The 13993-nt window shown below is 39.8% G+C and overlaps 2 protein-coding genes across 4 annotated transcripts in view; both read right to left on the bottom strand.

Moving 5' to 3' along the window:
- Positions 1-790: 790 nt before the first annotated feature.
- Positions 791-5024, bottom strand: LOC114158314 (usherin). Its single transcript, XM_028039676.1, has 6 exons — positions 4770-5024; positions 3809-3978; positions 3631-3735; positions 3180-3251; positions 2074-2247; positions 791-1896 (listed from the first exon to the last, which is right to left on the bottom strand). Exons 2-6 carry the CDS (start codon positions 3863-3865, stop codon positions 1807-1809), a joined length of 498 nt encoding a protein of 165 aa, XP_027895477.1. The 5' UTR covers positions 3866-3978; positions 4770-5024; the 3' UTR covers positions 791-1806.
- A 2212-nt stretch (positions 5025-7236) lies between these two features.
- LOC114158143 (estrogen-related receptor gamma-like) overlaps positions 7237-13993 on the bottom strand; it is a 38166-nt gene continuing 31409 nt past the window's right edge. For all 3 annotated transcript variants that reach the window (XM_028039423.1, XM_028039422.1, XM_028039421.1), the window contains exons 7-8: positions 9962-10231; positions 7237-9884 (exon numbers count right to left, since the gene is read on the bottom strand). In XM_028039423.1, the coding sequence (XP_027895224.1) occupies positions 9640-9884; positions 9962-10231 (515 nt within the window). In that variant the 3' untranslated portion in view covers positions 7237-9639. The remainder of the gene's footprint in view (positions 9885-9961; positions 10232-13993) is intronic.

Here is a 13993-nt window from a genome sequence, read left to right as displayed (position 1 = left end):
GATGCTACTGTACCAAGAGACGGCGGCAGAAGAGATGAGACTCAGTAACAGACTTAGAGAAAATCTGCAGCATCTTGCTGCCGACCTTGAAGGACCTTAGCTTCCTGAAGGAATACATCCTGCTCCGTCCTTTCTTATAGACGGCTTCACTGTTGCATCTCTTGTCAGTTTGTTTGATCAGTTTTGTTTTTGGTAAAATTGTGTTCCAGAAGCAACAATGTAGTAAAGCTATTTTTTTTATAACCCTTATTTATGTCTCACTCTTTAGTCCAGCCTTATTAGAATTTGACTTAACATTAATGTTGACCTGGGTCTGACGCTTAAGCTTGTTTTTTTCACGGTGAAGCAGCAAACAGTCGCTTTAGCAAAACCTCTTTTACCTGACTGTCCTAAAGATGGTACACAGTCGCCCTCTTGTGGTGAGCAAAGAATCACAACTGAAGTGTCATCCAGTTTAGTAAGCTTATAAATTATCTGAAATGTATAAATAATGTCAGTCATGATGTCCAAACACAGAATGGTGGCTACGAAATCAATAAATAACATATTCTGCTCTGTGGAGATTTGAACATTTGTGATAATCTTGGGTAAAGATGGGTATAAATCCATCAAATCATCTTTTTCTGCTTCAATATTAACTGTAATACAATACTCAACAGTTCTTACAAAGTGAATGCAGCTTCAGCGTTTTTTGTAATCTGGGAAATTGGCACACTGTGTGTCAGGCAAACTTAATTTTTTTCCCCAAAGACCATTATTTAATACCAAGGTCAAATTATCTCACAAACTGTTCAAAATAGGAAAGATGTCTTTTCTTTATTTGACAGATGTCTTTTAATTTGTAAGTTAGAAACGGCACAAGCAATTTCTAGAAATCACTGCTGGAGAATAAATCTCCATGTCCAATAAATCAATAAATCTGCATGTCCAGAAAGTACATAGTTACAAAAAAAAAAAAATGAAATGCTTTTCCAGCTTCTGATGAACATGATGGCACCTGGAAGCCGACTTCACAACACTGGGGTTTACATGTCTTCCTCATTAGGTCCTAAATCGTCCACAAAAATAAAAAGGTGATTCAGGACCTGCTTCAGAGTCCTGAATCTATGAACATATGGAGCTAATTCAAAGAACAATTCAAAGAACAATAATACGTTATCTGCCATATGATTCATTTTCCTCACTTTCTTCTGATAGCCCTCAATAAATACATGTAAATAATACATGGCACACTCTTTCAGACTTTCATTAGTAAAAAAAAAAATTGTATGAGTTAATTTCTGCCTTACTTTGTGTTGATTAATCACTTAGCAGCCCAATTTAGCACAATACTGTCTGAATTTAACGTGACAAGCCAATAAAAATGTCCAAAGGTTATTAAAACTTTATAAGACAAAGTTATAAATAAAATGTAAAAAGTGCAACTGCTTATGACCTGGCAGCTGCGGATTCAATTAGCTTAAATTGAATGAGATGAAACCTACAGGAATAACTATGTTGCTCAGAAAAGGCCGGTGATCTCCTCCGTTTCAGGATCAAGGTCGATGTCATGGAAACAGGGTAGAATAGAGTAGAATATGGAGACTAAAGTATCTTCTACGGGATTCTGCTTGTCCTGCTGCTTCCTTCATGTCAATAAAATGGATATTCTTCCAGTTGTGTTTAAATAAAGAGATGTTTCTTCTTCTTCCACTGGATCTTCACATGAAGCTTCTCTTCTGTGAGCCCCTGTGGTGACAAGCCTCATCATGACTCATGTTATTGCCCTCCTGACTGAGCTGTGGGGACCAAATGTTTTTTGTGGGGTCACAGGTTGGTGTCTGTGAACATCGTGTGCTCTTTCCTCACAGTGCTGAAGCCTTTGATGGTGTCCACAAATTCCTCGTCATCCATGAACTGCAAAGTAAAATAGGGCACGCTCGAACTTCTATTCATATAAAATATTTTTGCTTGTTTTTTTTTTTCTTTGTAACTTTTCATAAAAAAATTTTTTTTGTATATTTTTAAGTGCTTTGCATCATTTTTTTTTTTTTTTTTTTGACATGTTCAGCATACATTTTTGGGGTCTCTCACCATCCCGCTGTCATGGGCTGAGATGTTGGGGTCCCAGACGTCGTCGTCTCCTGCGAGAGACTTCCCGTCGATCACCTGGCTGATGCTGCGTCGCAGGGAGTTCACACTGAGAACGCCCTCTTCCTCTCCTGCAACGATCTCTTCGGTGGGCTCGCATTTAGCCTCCAGAATCTCCTGGATGAACACAAAACACACGTAAAAAAAGAAGAAAGAAAGAAAAAAAGATCTTGAGACCAAGTGCTTTATCACACTAAAATTGCTCTTTTCAAGTTGATTTGATTCTACTTTTTTTTTCATTAATGATGGCGTTTTTGGGCAGCAATATAATTATATTGACATTCAAGGTTGAAGTGTAAGTTTCTCATGTAAAGCAGGAAAAATTACATATTACAGTTTTTTTTGGAAACTAACATTTTCACACTAAATGCCTTGTGTGTGACTTTTTTAAATACAACATTCCCCCAGGAATAATGATAAATCAAGACAAATGTTGCTGCCAGGCAATAAACAGTCTCAGATCTACTAATTATAATACGAAAAATGTAGTTTATGGATATTATTTATCTTCTAATATAAAGCTGTGGAGCTGGTTAAACCTCCTGGACTTGAAAATGTAATAACCTTCACTTTGAATGTTTCAGGGTGCAGTGGTTGTAAAGACTAAAAGTTGAAAAACAAATCAAATAAAAAATATTTTTCATCAGTTTTTGAGAAACCTTTTCTTTTTTTTTAGCTGAAAATTTTGGAGTTAAAAGGATTTAAATGAAGGCAATTAAATCTGACTTATTCATTAAAGCAGTCGCTACACTGGTTAAAATTGGATACAAACTTAAATTCATGTCTCAGCGCAGAAACATTTCTAGTGCATGATATGATGAAAATCTGTTTTTGATTCAAACCTTCAAGGAAGTCCCTCTCTGCAATGAATCAACAGAAACGGAAGCTAACGATGCAACGTTGAAATAAAATATTTGTGTCACATGCTACTCCACTTGCCAGGACCGCACACACACACACACACACACACACACACACACACACACACACACACACACACACACACACACACACGCGCGCGCACACACACACGTTGTTTGGCGTTTTACCTCAATCTTCATGGAGAATCCCTTCAGGGTCACGCTGCTGGAGAAGCCGGTAGTGTCTGGCACCATGTCGAACTGAAACAGAGAGAGCAACACTGGCAGTTATTTAAAATAAAATAAAATAAAATAATAAGCAGCATTGACACCGAGAGGCATCCTGTTGCTCATGTAATGTACAGTATGGCAGCTCAAGATGCTCAAAAGGTTCAGTGAGAACGCATTGAAAGAAAACAGGCCATGTTGCAAACCCTCATAAATTTAAAGCTATGTTTTAGGTCTGGCGATGTGCTTTTTGTCCTGACTTTCTGGGGCACCGTGTGAAATAGAGCAAGGCTATTGTTTAAAAAACAACAACACTAACTCGTCTGACACCTTTGTAAGCTGTGATGACCTAGTTTCTACAATGTTTTCGGAAATCAGAGAATAAAGACCCGAGGGTAAAAGTTGCTCTTACCAGGACAGAGTTGCTGGGCGGGTACACAGCCATGGGGCTCCTCTTCTGCATGGGGAGAGCGACCAGAGGAGGCCTCGCCCTGGTGAGGGGGGGTTTATTCAGGGCCTGGCGGAACATGAAGCTGCAACATGACGACTTTGCATTTAAAGAGAGCGGAAAAGGAGCCCGGTCTCTTTACCCTGTGAAGCACGACTCCTAACACGACGGCCAGCAGCAGCAGGGCGATGGCGGCCATCACCACGATGAACCAAAGCTCCTGGACGACATGATGCTCTCGCCGCCCTCCGTCTGCCCGGTCACCCCCGGCAACGCCGCCGCCTCCTCCAGGAGGAGTGGGGCTCGGTGAGTCTGGAGAAAACAGAACTTGTGGAAAAAAACATACCGAGCAGTTTTTAAGCTTTGTCGATTATGAGAGCACAAAACGTAGAGAGAATTTTGTGAATATAACTCAAAAGTCTACAAATAGACGAGTAAATGTTAGACAAGTATTTAACTATCAGATGCTCAACTTAAACACATGGTAAAGTGGATTAAGAAGTCGTAACATTGGATATAAAAAAAATAATAACGCTATTAAAAATGACAAAACCATAAAAAAAAGAGAAAACTACATTTAATTGTCACCATGTTGCACAGTGCAATTGGAGAATTATTGCTTTTGCTTTGTATGTTAAGCAATTAACAAATTTCCAACATTTTTTTCTGGTAAAATATCTTCTTAGGCAGTGTGTTTGTTTGTTGTTTTTTTTTTTACAAGAAACCACCTAAAATATAATGTTAAAACAGTTGCAAAGTTTTCTGTCATGTGGATCATATTTTAAGTTGTATAATTTTAAGCATAATTTTCTGAAAAGTGTTTGGGTTATCGGCTAAAATAGCTCTCAGAGAAAAATGAACTTGTGGATCTGAAATAAACACAGTGTGAATGAAAGATGAGCACGCTGTGCACCGACGGAGAGATAACTTTGTAACTGGAGACATGTTTACCTGCAAGGCCTAGTTCAGGCATCCAATAATGCCGCGATGATGCGCAACTTGGTCACTTTTAGCTTGTTTATTAGGGAAACCTTTTGTGAAAGTGTAAGTTTATTCAGTAGAAGTGATAGAAGCAGAAGCTGTGTCGAGGGCGTTGGACTCACCAGTGCTGAGGTCCGTGGTTCGGCCTGTGTTGGGGATGCTGGCGGCCCTTCGCTGTGTGACATCAATCGCAAGGCCACAGACCTACACAGGGTTTAGGATCTCACCTGTAGCCCCATCTTGACCTTTTCCTTTGGACATTAAGTAGTCAAAATGTGTCAAAAGAATTTGCTGTGGTCATTCCCTACCCAGGACCGATAATTCCCAGACAGGGTCAAGAGTCAAAGAGCTTGGAACCGACTGCATTCATGTTCCTGAGTGCCTCTAAAGCTCCCATCAGCCTTGGCTTTTCCTCGGCAGGTGCCATGGTAACAGCCGGGTGTCGGCTTTCAGTTTACCTGCGGAGACGTGAAGCTCTTCTTATACACTATTCATGTGTATGTCTATTCTTATGAAATCACATACTGTATGTTTAAATTAGTCACCAAGTTTATTAAAGAAACGTTCATGTGAATGAAACTTGATGTTGCAGGTATTTTCAGGTAAGTTTGCATCAAATGTACACCTGAGTTACACTTTTTTTTGCAAACTTTGTAGTGTAATGCTTTATTTGTTTCATGCTGGAAAAAAACCTTGTATTAATACAAATGGTAATGAGAAAGGTATATATATATATATATTTTTAAAAGCTGCAGTAAGCTCCTAATATGTCATCTGAGCATATAGTGAGCTCCTAATATGCTGGAGAATAACGTGAAGCCATTGGTCAACATGGTGTCTCCTGTAGTATGCTGTCAAACCAGATGATGGCAGCATGCAGCAGCTACTGGATGTAGCTGTCCAGCTGAATGCATGGAGTCACTGTGCAAAGGAAGCTGCAGGGGGGCCTGTGACCCTCTGCAGTCCTGAAAACAGCTGCATGCTGTCTTCATACAGGTTAGCATGCTCTGCAGCCGTAACCAGCTATGAAAACGGAAAACCCTCCAGGAATGCAGAGTCATAATGTTTTGACGCAAAAAGTCTTTGGTCTTATTAAATTCTTTAATCTCTACAATTTCCTTCCAAAAGGAAATGTAAAGTAAAAAATAATTAAAAAAAATCCCACTTTCTATTTTGTTTTGATCCAATACAACATATTTTAAACTTCATATCGAGACCAAATATCTGTGGAAGCAGCAATAAACTCTCTCATAACTTACGTCAAACATACAGTATAATTGTATATATTTTATACATAATAATTTTAAAGAACAGAGTTCTAAATTCTAAATTCTGAAGATAAATGAGTGTGTTTGGATGGATGGAAGTCTGGATGGATGGACAGATGGATGGATGGTGATGATGAATAAATTCTACACATTTTCCAAACCTGGGAAATGCTTAGAATCAAATTCCAGACTTTTCCAGACTAAGTAGTGAGTTTGTAAAAGGAAGCCATAGACAATTAAATAGATTATTTTAGACTCCTTGAGCCTGTAGCCCAACCATCGCTGCTCCGTTTCAAAGCCCCCCCCTCCCTCCTAAATAAAGCCTCACTTCATTTGATTTATTTTCACAGAGCAGCTATTCTCTGCTTAATACCCTAATCAGCATTCATACCTTGCTGTGATGATTCGGGACAATGCTTTTTTATTGAGGAAGTGATCTCATCCTTGAGTGCCAGAATCAGCCTTTTTGTTTTTACAGCCCATCTCCTCGGGAGGCCTCATCCATCAGCGGAGGTGTGTGTCGCCCCGACACATACTAACCCATTTACACACAGGAACATACGGGAATACATCACTCAAGATGGCTAACTCGCTTACTGACAGCTGATGTGGTGAAAATTCTCCAGCTTGTCCCTGAATCCCCCGGAGCGTTCAACGACGTTTTAAGGACAGATGAATTCAGCTGGCAGAAACGGGGGTGGGTGAGGGTTCAGTTGGATTTGGATCGGCTTGGGTCACTTCATCCATCTTCATTGTTTAAGGCAGGAGTCTCGGACCCCGGTCCTCAAGTCGTGCCGTTTTTAGATGCGTCTCTGCTCCGACACGGCTGATGGAAATGGTCCAACTACCTTCTCAGCATGTTATATTGTTCTGCAGAGGCCTGCTGGAGAAGCATCATTTGATTCGGCTGTGTTAGACCAGAGAATGCCAGATACGAAACCTTGAGGACTGCCTTCAGACACCGGTTTAAGGTTTAGCTGACCTGCCCTCATCTTTGCAGCTTTTAAACAATATTTCTGCTAAAATCAGAAGCTAAGAGATGATTTTTTTTCCCCCAGGATCTCTACATGACAAGGCAATGAGTGCGATGTTAAGCTCAATACAGACATCTCTCTCTCTCTCTTTGGGCCCACTTTTTAACTTCATTACATTACCGCTGTTAATTATAAATCTTCATCCAAATGGGCTCGGATGGCCTAAATGTGCCATAATGGGCCGAACATGGAAATAAGAGTTCATTGTCAGGCTGAGGCAGAATAGACTGCACCCACTTACCAGCTCTTAATGAATTCCCTTCGCTTTTATTGAGGAGACACTCAGATATTATGAGCTTTGCATTAAGGGGATCGTCTTTATTGCCCAAGAATCCACCTGAGAATGAAACAGCACTGCTCAGCTCCTGCAGGGGAGAGAAGAATCCGCTCACATCTGTAAAACCCCGCTGTTGGCATAAGACATGATGTACATACAGCAAATCTTACATGACAAACATTTAAAACCGACCATATTGGTGCCGTTTGACCCTAAATCTGAAAGGTTTGCCCCCTCACCGCCCCCCCACCACACACTCCTCCTTCGAGATGTGTGGCGGGAGACAAATTTCAGAGACTCTTCACACAACAAACACACGCTAGCAGATTAACAGAGTGCCACCACCAGGTTCCCCAAACATTATGGCTAAAATGAAATCAGTGCACACGTTTGATCCTACACACAGACTTCTACTATAGAAAAGACATCAACTTGCTTCCCTAATTACAGATCTACAGTTCTGGTCAGAAGTTTACAGAAACGTTTCAGGTGCATGACTGTAAGTTTGGTCCTTTAAAGATGCATGTGAACTGTTCCTTTTTTTTTTTTCTTGCCCAGGGCATTTTTTGAAAACACAAAATGTGCACACGTAAGTTTGTGTTAATTGTACATTTTCTCTGATCCATAGAGGTGCAAAATTATGCTTACATGCAAATTCATAACATGGTGTTAGCCTGTTGTTTTCCCCATCTCCCATTGGAATCATTGACTTGTTAGAATACCCAGCTGTATTCAGATTAAAGAAACCAGGATTAAACTGGAAGATTGCTAAACATTAGCATCACTATCTAGTGAAGCCAGTTTAACATCAACATGGACTGAATGAGTATTTAGAAAAAGAAGAATCCTCTACCAAATCAACACCAAATATACAGTCAAAATTCCTCTTCTTCTCCCTGGACAATCATTTGAGACACAGATTACACTATTTGGTCAGTGACAAAAGGTTTGTTTGGATGAGTCAAGGTAAGGCTTTTAAATCTAAGAACATCTGTAAAGCATGGTGGCTGTGGTGCCATGCTGTGGAAATGTTTTGTAGTCATTTGTACTCGTACAGTAAACGGGACAATGTCATAGGTGAACCAACTTCACCACAAACCAACAGCTAGATGGTTGAAACTTGGACACAGTTGGATGTCCCCACACATTTAAACTGGTTTTAGAAGCAATAAAGCGGGTTAATATGAAGCCTCTGTAATGTTCCTTTTCTCGCCCTAGTTGAAAATGTATGGACTATGCTTATGTTGACGCAGGCTACACAAACTGTGGCCGAGGTGCGATTTCCTAAGAAACATTTAGCAAAGTCTTAGTTGTTAGAGGGTATGCATATAATTAGGTCTTTATGGATGAGAGAAAGTCCTCCATAAATTAAAAATTCTTCCAGATTTTAAATGATTAAAAAATATCAACCAAGTTCAATAAAAACAGTTCATATGAATCATTAAAGGTCCAAAGTTAACACAGCGTGTAAACTTTTGAAGTGAACTGTACATAATGGCAGCCTTTTTTTTTGTTTGTTTGTTTTACATGAAGTCATATTACTGTTCTGCACAACTCTATGATATTATGCACTTCAATGGTAATATCATGATATGGTGTCAGTTATCTGTGCTGCAGCAGAGAAGCTAGTAAAAAATGATCTCACAATAATATTAGTTAAAAATCTTAAAAAATTATCCTCTTGCTGCAACAGCCCATTTGTAAATAAAAGAAACAGAACAGAGCCACAAATAAATAAATATTACTTTGCTGTAGTACTGTTGCATCGTGAAGATAAAGTACTCTTTCCCTGAAAATGCCTGGTAAAATATTAATGCTAGTAATAATAATAATAACAACAATCCCCTCCTTCACCTGTGCATGAAGGGAGATAGATGCTTTTGCTATACAATAAAGCAAGGGAGCAGGATTTTATGAACATTTCATAGGCCACATCAAAATATCATGGACATCTGCTGGTATAACTCAATAATAAAGAGTCTTTACTCTTTGGCAAGACTAACAGTATATAACTACCATTACAACAACAACAAAAAAAATCTTATCATTAATGTTCTCTAAACCACTAGGATGCAGATTATACAGGCTTCAAGATGAGCAAAATAATCCAGAAGGATCTTCAAGTATCAAGTGTTTCTTAAAATGATTTTAAAGAAATAAGGTTTGGCATATAATTGTAAATATCTGAAGAAGGCGCAATTCTTCTGCTTTTAAGCCATCTGTCCCATAAGTTAGCACACTTGAACCAATTTCACTGTTTTTTTATAGGAAACAGGAGGGCTGTGTCTCCAAAAAAGAAAAGAATATTAATTAGGAAGCGAGCTAAAATGGACGAATACACAGAGTTGCGAACCCACTATTTACCAATATGCCTCGCTTCATCTCACAAAGCAGCGGACAGCTCTGTTTCTGATCAAGCTTTGGCCTCGAGGAGCTCGAGGAAGAGTTTGTGCATCGGCACGCGGCCGTCCTGTTTGATGCTGCAGAAATGCTGGACGGCGCGAGCGGCCGTCTGACGGAGAAGAGGGAGGGTCATGATCAGCTTTCCGGCACGCCGACAGTCCTCAGGGTGGTGCGTGGCCTCATGGTCCTGCAGGGCCCCATGAAGGACGTCTTGAAGTCTCTGAACTGCCTCAGAGTCCTCGATTTGCATGGAGTCTGAAAGTAAAAAGGACCAGGTTAAAGCTGTGAAAGATTTTTTTTTTTTGGATTCAGAGTCAAATCAAACGTAGTACCTGAATTTGCGAGAGCGATGGCCTTGAGGAGCACAAACTCCTCCTTTTCCAGACCCATGCTTTTGTACTTCTTTACCAGCTGCAGGATTGCATTGTTCAGATCAAACAGCCCAGCCAGTTTGGATTGCTCCTCGTCCATAATGTAGTCCTCGGCATAAACCAGTTTGTCCTCCATGACCAGCGAGCGAAACACCACCCGAAGGATGAGGATCTCCATCCATCCGCTTTGCAGGAGACTCATCTGGTCGGCTAAGGAGAGGGTGGGGAAGCCTAGAAAAAGAAACAAATGAAAGAACACATTTACGGCGTTTGCCAGGGATAGAATGGGGTAAGCCTGAGCAGGTGAGGTAGAATAATCTGAAGAAAAACTAGATATGGTCTTCAAAATCTAACATCCTAAACACTCCATACCCACAGTGAAACATGGTAGTGGAAGCAAAATGCTGTTTCACATGAGGAAAAATTTAAAAAGTAATGTTCACAGGCAGTTTCTGTCCAATCGGATTGAGTCTAAGCTATTTTATAAAAAAGAACGGGTATCTGTATGAGCAAAGTCTACTTCACAAAGATGATCAACTTGATGTTGATCTGTCATATAATCACAACAAAATGCATTTAAAATTGTGGTTGTTAAGTGACAAAATGCAAAAAAGTTTAAATCCATTTTATAACATGTTTAGAAGCTTTGCAAGGTATAAAAGGTTTGACAGAAAGCTTGGGTGTTTTTTTGTATGAAATATTCATTACTATTACTGCAAAATATACCTGCAGCAATATAATTTTACTTTTGAAATAGCCACACAGTAAAGGGCATAACGAAGGACAGAAGGATTTTGTGGCACATTTGATGAGTCCCTGCAGGACACGTCAACTTTGATTGACAATTACATCCAGCTGGAGGTTATTAAACCCACTTACTGCCTCGCATGTACCTCCACACACACACGCACACCCACGCACAGGTTTACTGTAATTAAACAGAAGATTTTACAGAAGAAGGGAGGGGAGGGCATGTTGTTTGTATTTTTGACACCACCCTTGATTGCTATCAGAATCTGCGGCTCTTTAAAATCCCTGCAGCGGCGCCAGCGCCCCGTTTCCCCACCCTGGCCCCGAGATGGATTGGAAACGCTGCGAGTGCACAATTTCATACGTCGATAGGGATCAGTATTCTGTAGCAGAGCCATTGATCAGGAGACCTGTGTGAATCTGTGCTAGATGAAATCTCAAGCACGTTATTGATAAATAGAAAGATGAAAGTTAAATTGTTGATAAGGGCAACGTTTCAGATAAATGAAGAAGTTGTTCATGATAAATTTAAATGAGGCATAAAATATCAAAAAGTGGGACAGAAACAGCTAAATTAAAAGCTTTTTGGTTCAATTTGGCCTATAAAATGTAAAACTATTAAGAAAAGATCCAAAATAACCCACCATTTTTGTGAGTTTCAAATTTCATTTTCAAATTTCAGTCCCCAGTACCAGCTCATTTAAAGTAACTCTTAAGTTCTCCAGGAAATATTCTTGAAGACACTAAGCAAATTAGTTTGTTTGCTCCAAACTCTACATAGGAAACATTTTCCCTCCAGACAGAAACATGTCAAATATACCCTCCACATTTGCTTGACATATAAAGAGAAGCACAGCTAGTTTATATCACCACATGTTAAGACAGTTGTCACCCAACAGTCGCTTTAATCACACACATATTTCACAGCCAGTGCTGCATCGCAGACTCAAAATGGCCAAAACCAAAGAGGGCAGTTGGTCTTTAGCCAGCTCGTCTTCCAGTTTGCCCCTCAGACTTCACACCACATCACTGTCAATCTGCCTGATAGGAGGCGACACAGAGGAGTGGGTGCAGCCAGGGCAGTAGCCCGCCCATCACACTCACCTCCCCCTGGGCAAAGAACTCACATGGCCTGGGACACTTCGCCCAGGACCCCGGGCCTAGCAGCAACGGGGGCCGCTGTGTGTTCTGCCACTCATCCAGAGCTGATGTGACACGGCCATTACGCTGCTAGGTAGGGCCGGCCGGACTGTTATTCAAGTAGCCTTTTCCCTGTGTTTGAGCCTCTTTTCTTTGTTTAATCGCACTTTTTTATTTTTATTTTGTTCATCCACATTTAAGATTAACTGGCTTGAAACCATTGTGTATTTTTGCAATCAGAGGCGTAAAATAATCACATTATTTATCAAAAAGAGGGGAAGATATATATATCAATTGTGATAACTATACAATGAACTGTAATTAATAAAGTTTGGAAGATATCATCCTGTATGCTCATCCAAAACAGTAATTAGATGTTTCCTCAAATATATAAACCCTGCTAACTATATTGGTGTTTGGACTTTAAGTTTTATCAATGTCTATGTTCTGATCATTTCATTTTTGTATGCTTCCCCATTTCTTGCCATCTTAGTTTATCCCCTGTTTCAGTTTAGTTAATCTCATTGTTTATGTTTGTATTTATTTCTTTGGAGTGGTTTTTCTTACAGTTTACTGCTTAGGTTCAGGTTTCCTTTCTCCCTTTTCATTCTCATTGCTTTGCTTTATTTTTCACCTCTGCCTCAGCCTCCCCTATCGTTTTTTCTCCCCAAACTGTGTCCACTCCCCTGTCATTAGCTCCTCTGGTTCCTTTGTGATCTCTCCTCAGTAAATTCAAGCTCTCAGGTTATATTGCTCTCCACTTGCTCCTTCTGTTTAACTCCAGTTCCCATGCAGTGTTTATACCGTTTGGAAGTTTTTTTTCTTGTCTTAACTAAAATTATGAACTCTATTACAATTCCTTCTTCCTGTTTGAATTTTGGCCACTGCTAAAATAGGATCAACTGTTGAATAGTACAATTATAACATTAAATTGTGGAGTCTGAATCTCATGCATAGACTTGATTCACTGGCTTGACTTAATGATGATACCCTCTATGAAGCTTGTTCCTTTGTAAAAGCAACATGGCCAAAATGGCCATGTTGATTAACTCTTTAATCTCTCTGATTATAGAGAGGGAGGTCTCTTTAATCTTGCGCAACCACAAGATGCCGGTCCATCTGAAGACTAAAGTATATAGGAATGTTTTGCAACCAAAATCTGAGAAGTCGTGAGGATTCCAACTGTTTGGTATGACCATGCAATGAACTGTCAGTAGTCCTGCAAGCTTTGGATCTCTGCCTAGAAAGACGCCGGCCACATGGACAACCCAAGAAGGAGCGGCTGGGTGGACATGTGAGTTTCCAACATAACCCCCTATTACACGCTCAATCGAGAGAAGAAACCTCCCAAAACAATAAACCCTGCAACTGAAGGACACAATGAAAATTACGACACATAGATTTAAGCAAAAATATTAAATATCCCTCCCTAAATTTGGTCATTCTCAAGTACACATTGTTATTTTGCATAGAATTAGATTTAGACCTAATATGTCATTCTGCTCAGAAATACAGACAAAAGAAATTCATATTATGTGGTTAGTCAGTCTGGCTAACTGCTCAGTCTGCCAACTTGCAGTCAGGTAAGAGCAGAAAGTAATGTTCTTCCAGTTTTCACAACGTGTTTTTCCAGGAAAATAATATTCTAACATTTTTGTAAGCAACGGAAAAAGTGTTGTGGCGTTGTTATTGCCAGAGAATCAGAAAACTATCAATTTTAAACCCTCAACCAGTCCATGCCTGCGGTAGGACTGGTTCAGACTAATTACTCTATCCTTTTTCCAGCTTCATTGGAAAGAAAAACAGACTTCTCCAGTATCAGCTGATCAAACTGGTTTGGGTTTACTCATCCAAATCAGGGAAAAATAATGATCAGGCACGTTTCCTAGAATGTAAAAAGTTACTCACTGAACTTTCCAACAGTGTATTTCTACATAATTTTAGAAGCTCTTGGACGTTTCACTGAGAAACAGGTTTACCAGTGATGGTGTCGTCACTTTTTCCATCTCGAAGTAAAACTGAAAGGCTGCTCAACACCACCATGTTCTGTGAATATAATCTGTTACCTAAGGAGCAAAATACTGGTTTCCATTTAACTTTACT

The sequence above is a fragment of the Xiphophorus couchianus genome, chromosome 15 (assembly GCF_001444195.1).
Source record: "Xiphophorus couchianus chromosome 15, X_couchianus-1.0, whole genome shotgun sequence".
NCBI lineage: Eukaryota > Metazoa > Chordata > Actinopteri > Cyprinodontiformes > Poeciliidae > Xiphophorus > Xiphophorus couchianus.
Note: the sequence above shows the minus strand (reverse complement) of the source record. Positions and strands in the feature narration are given on the sequence as shown.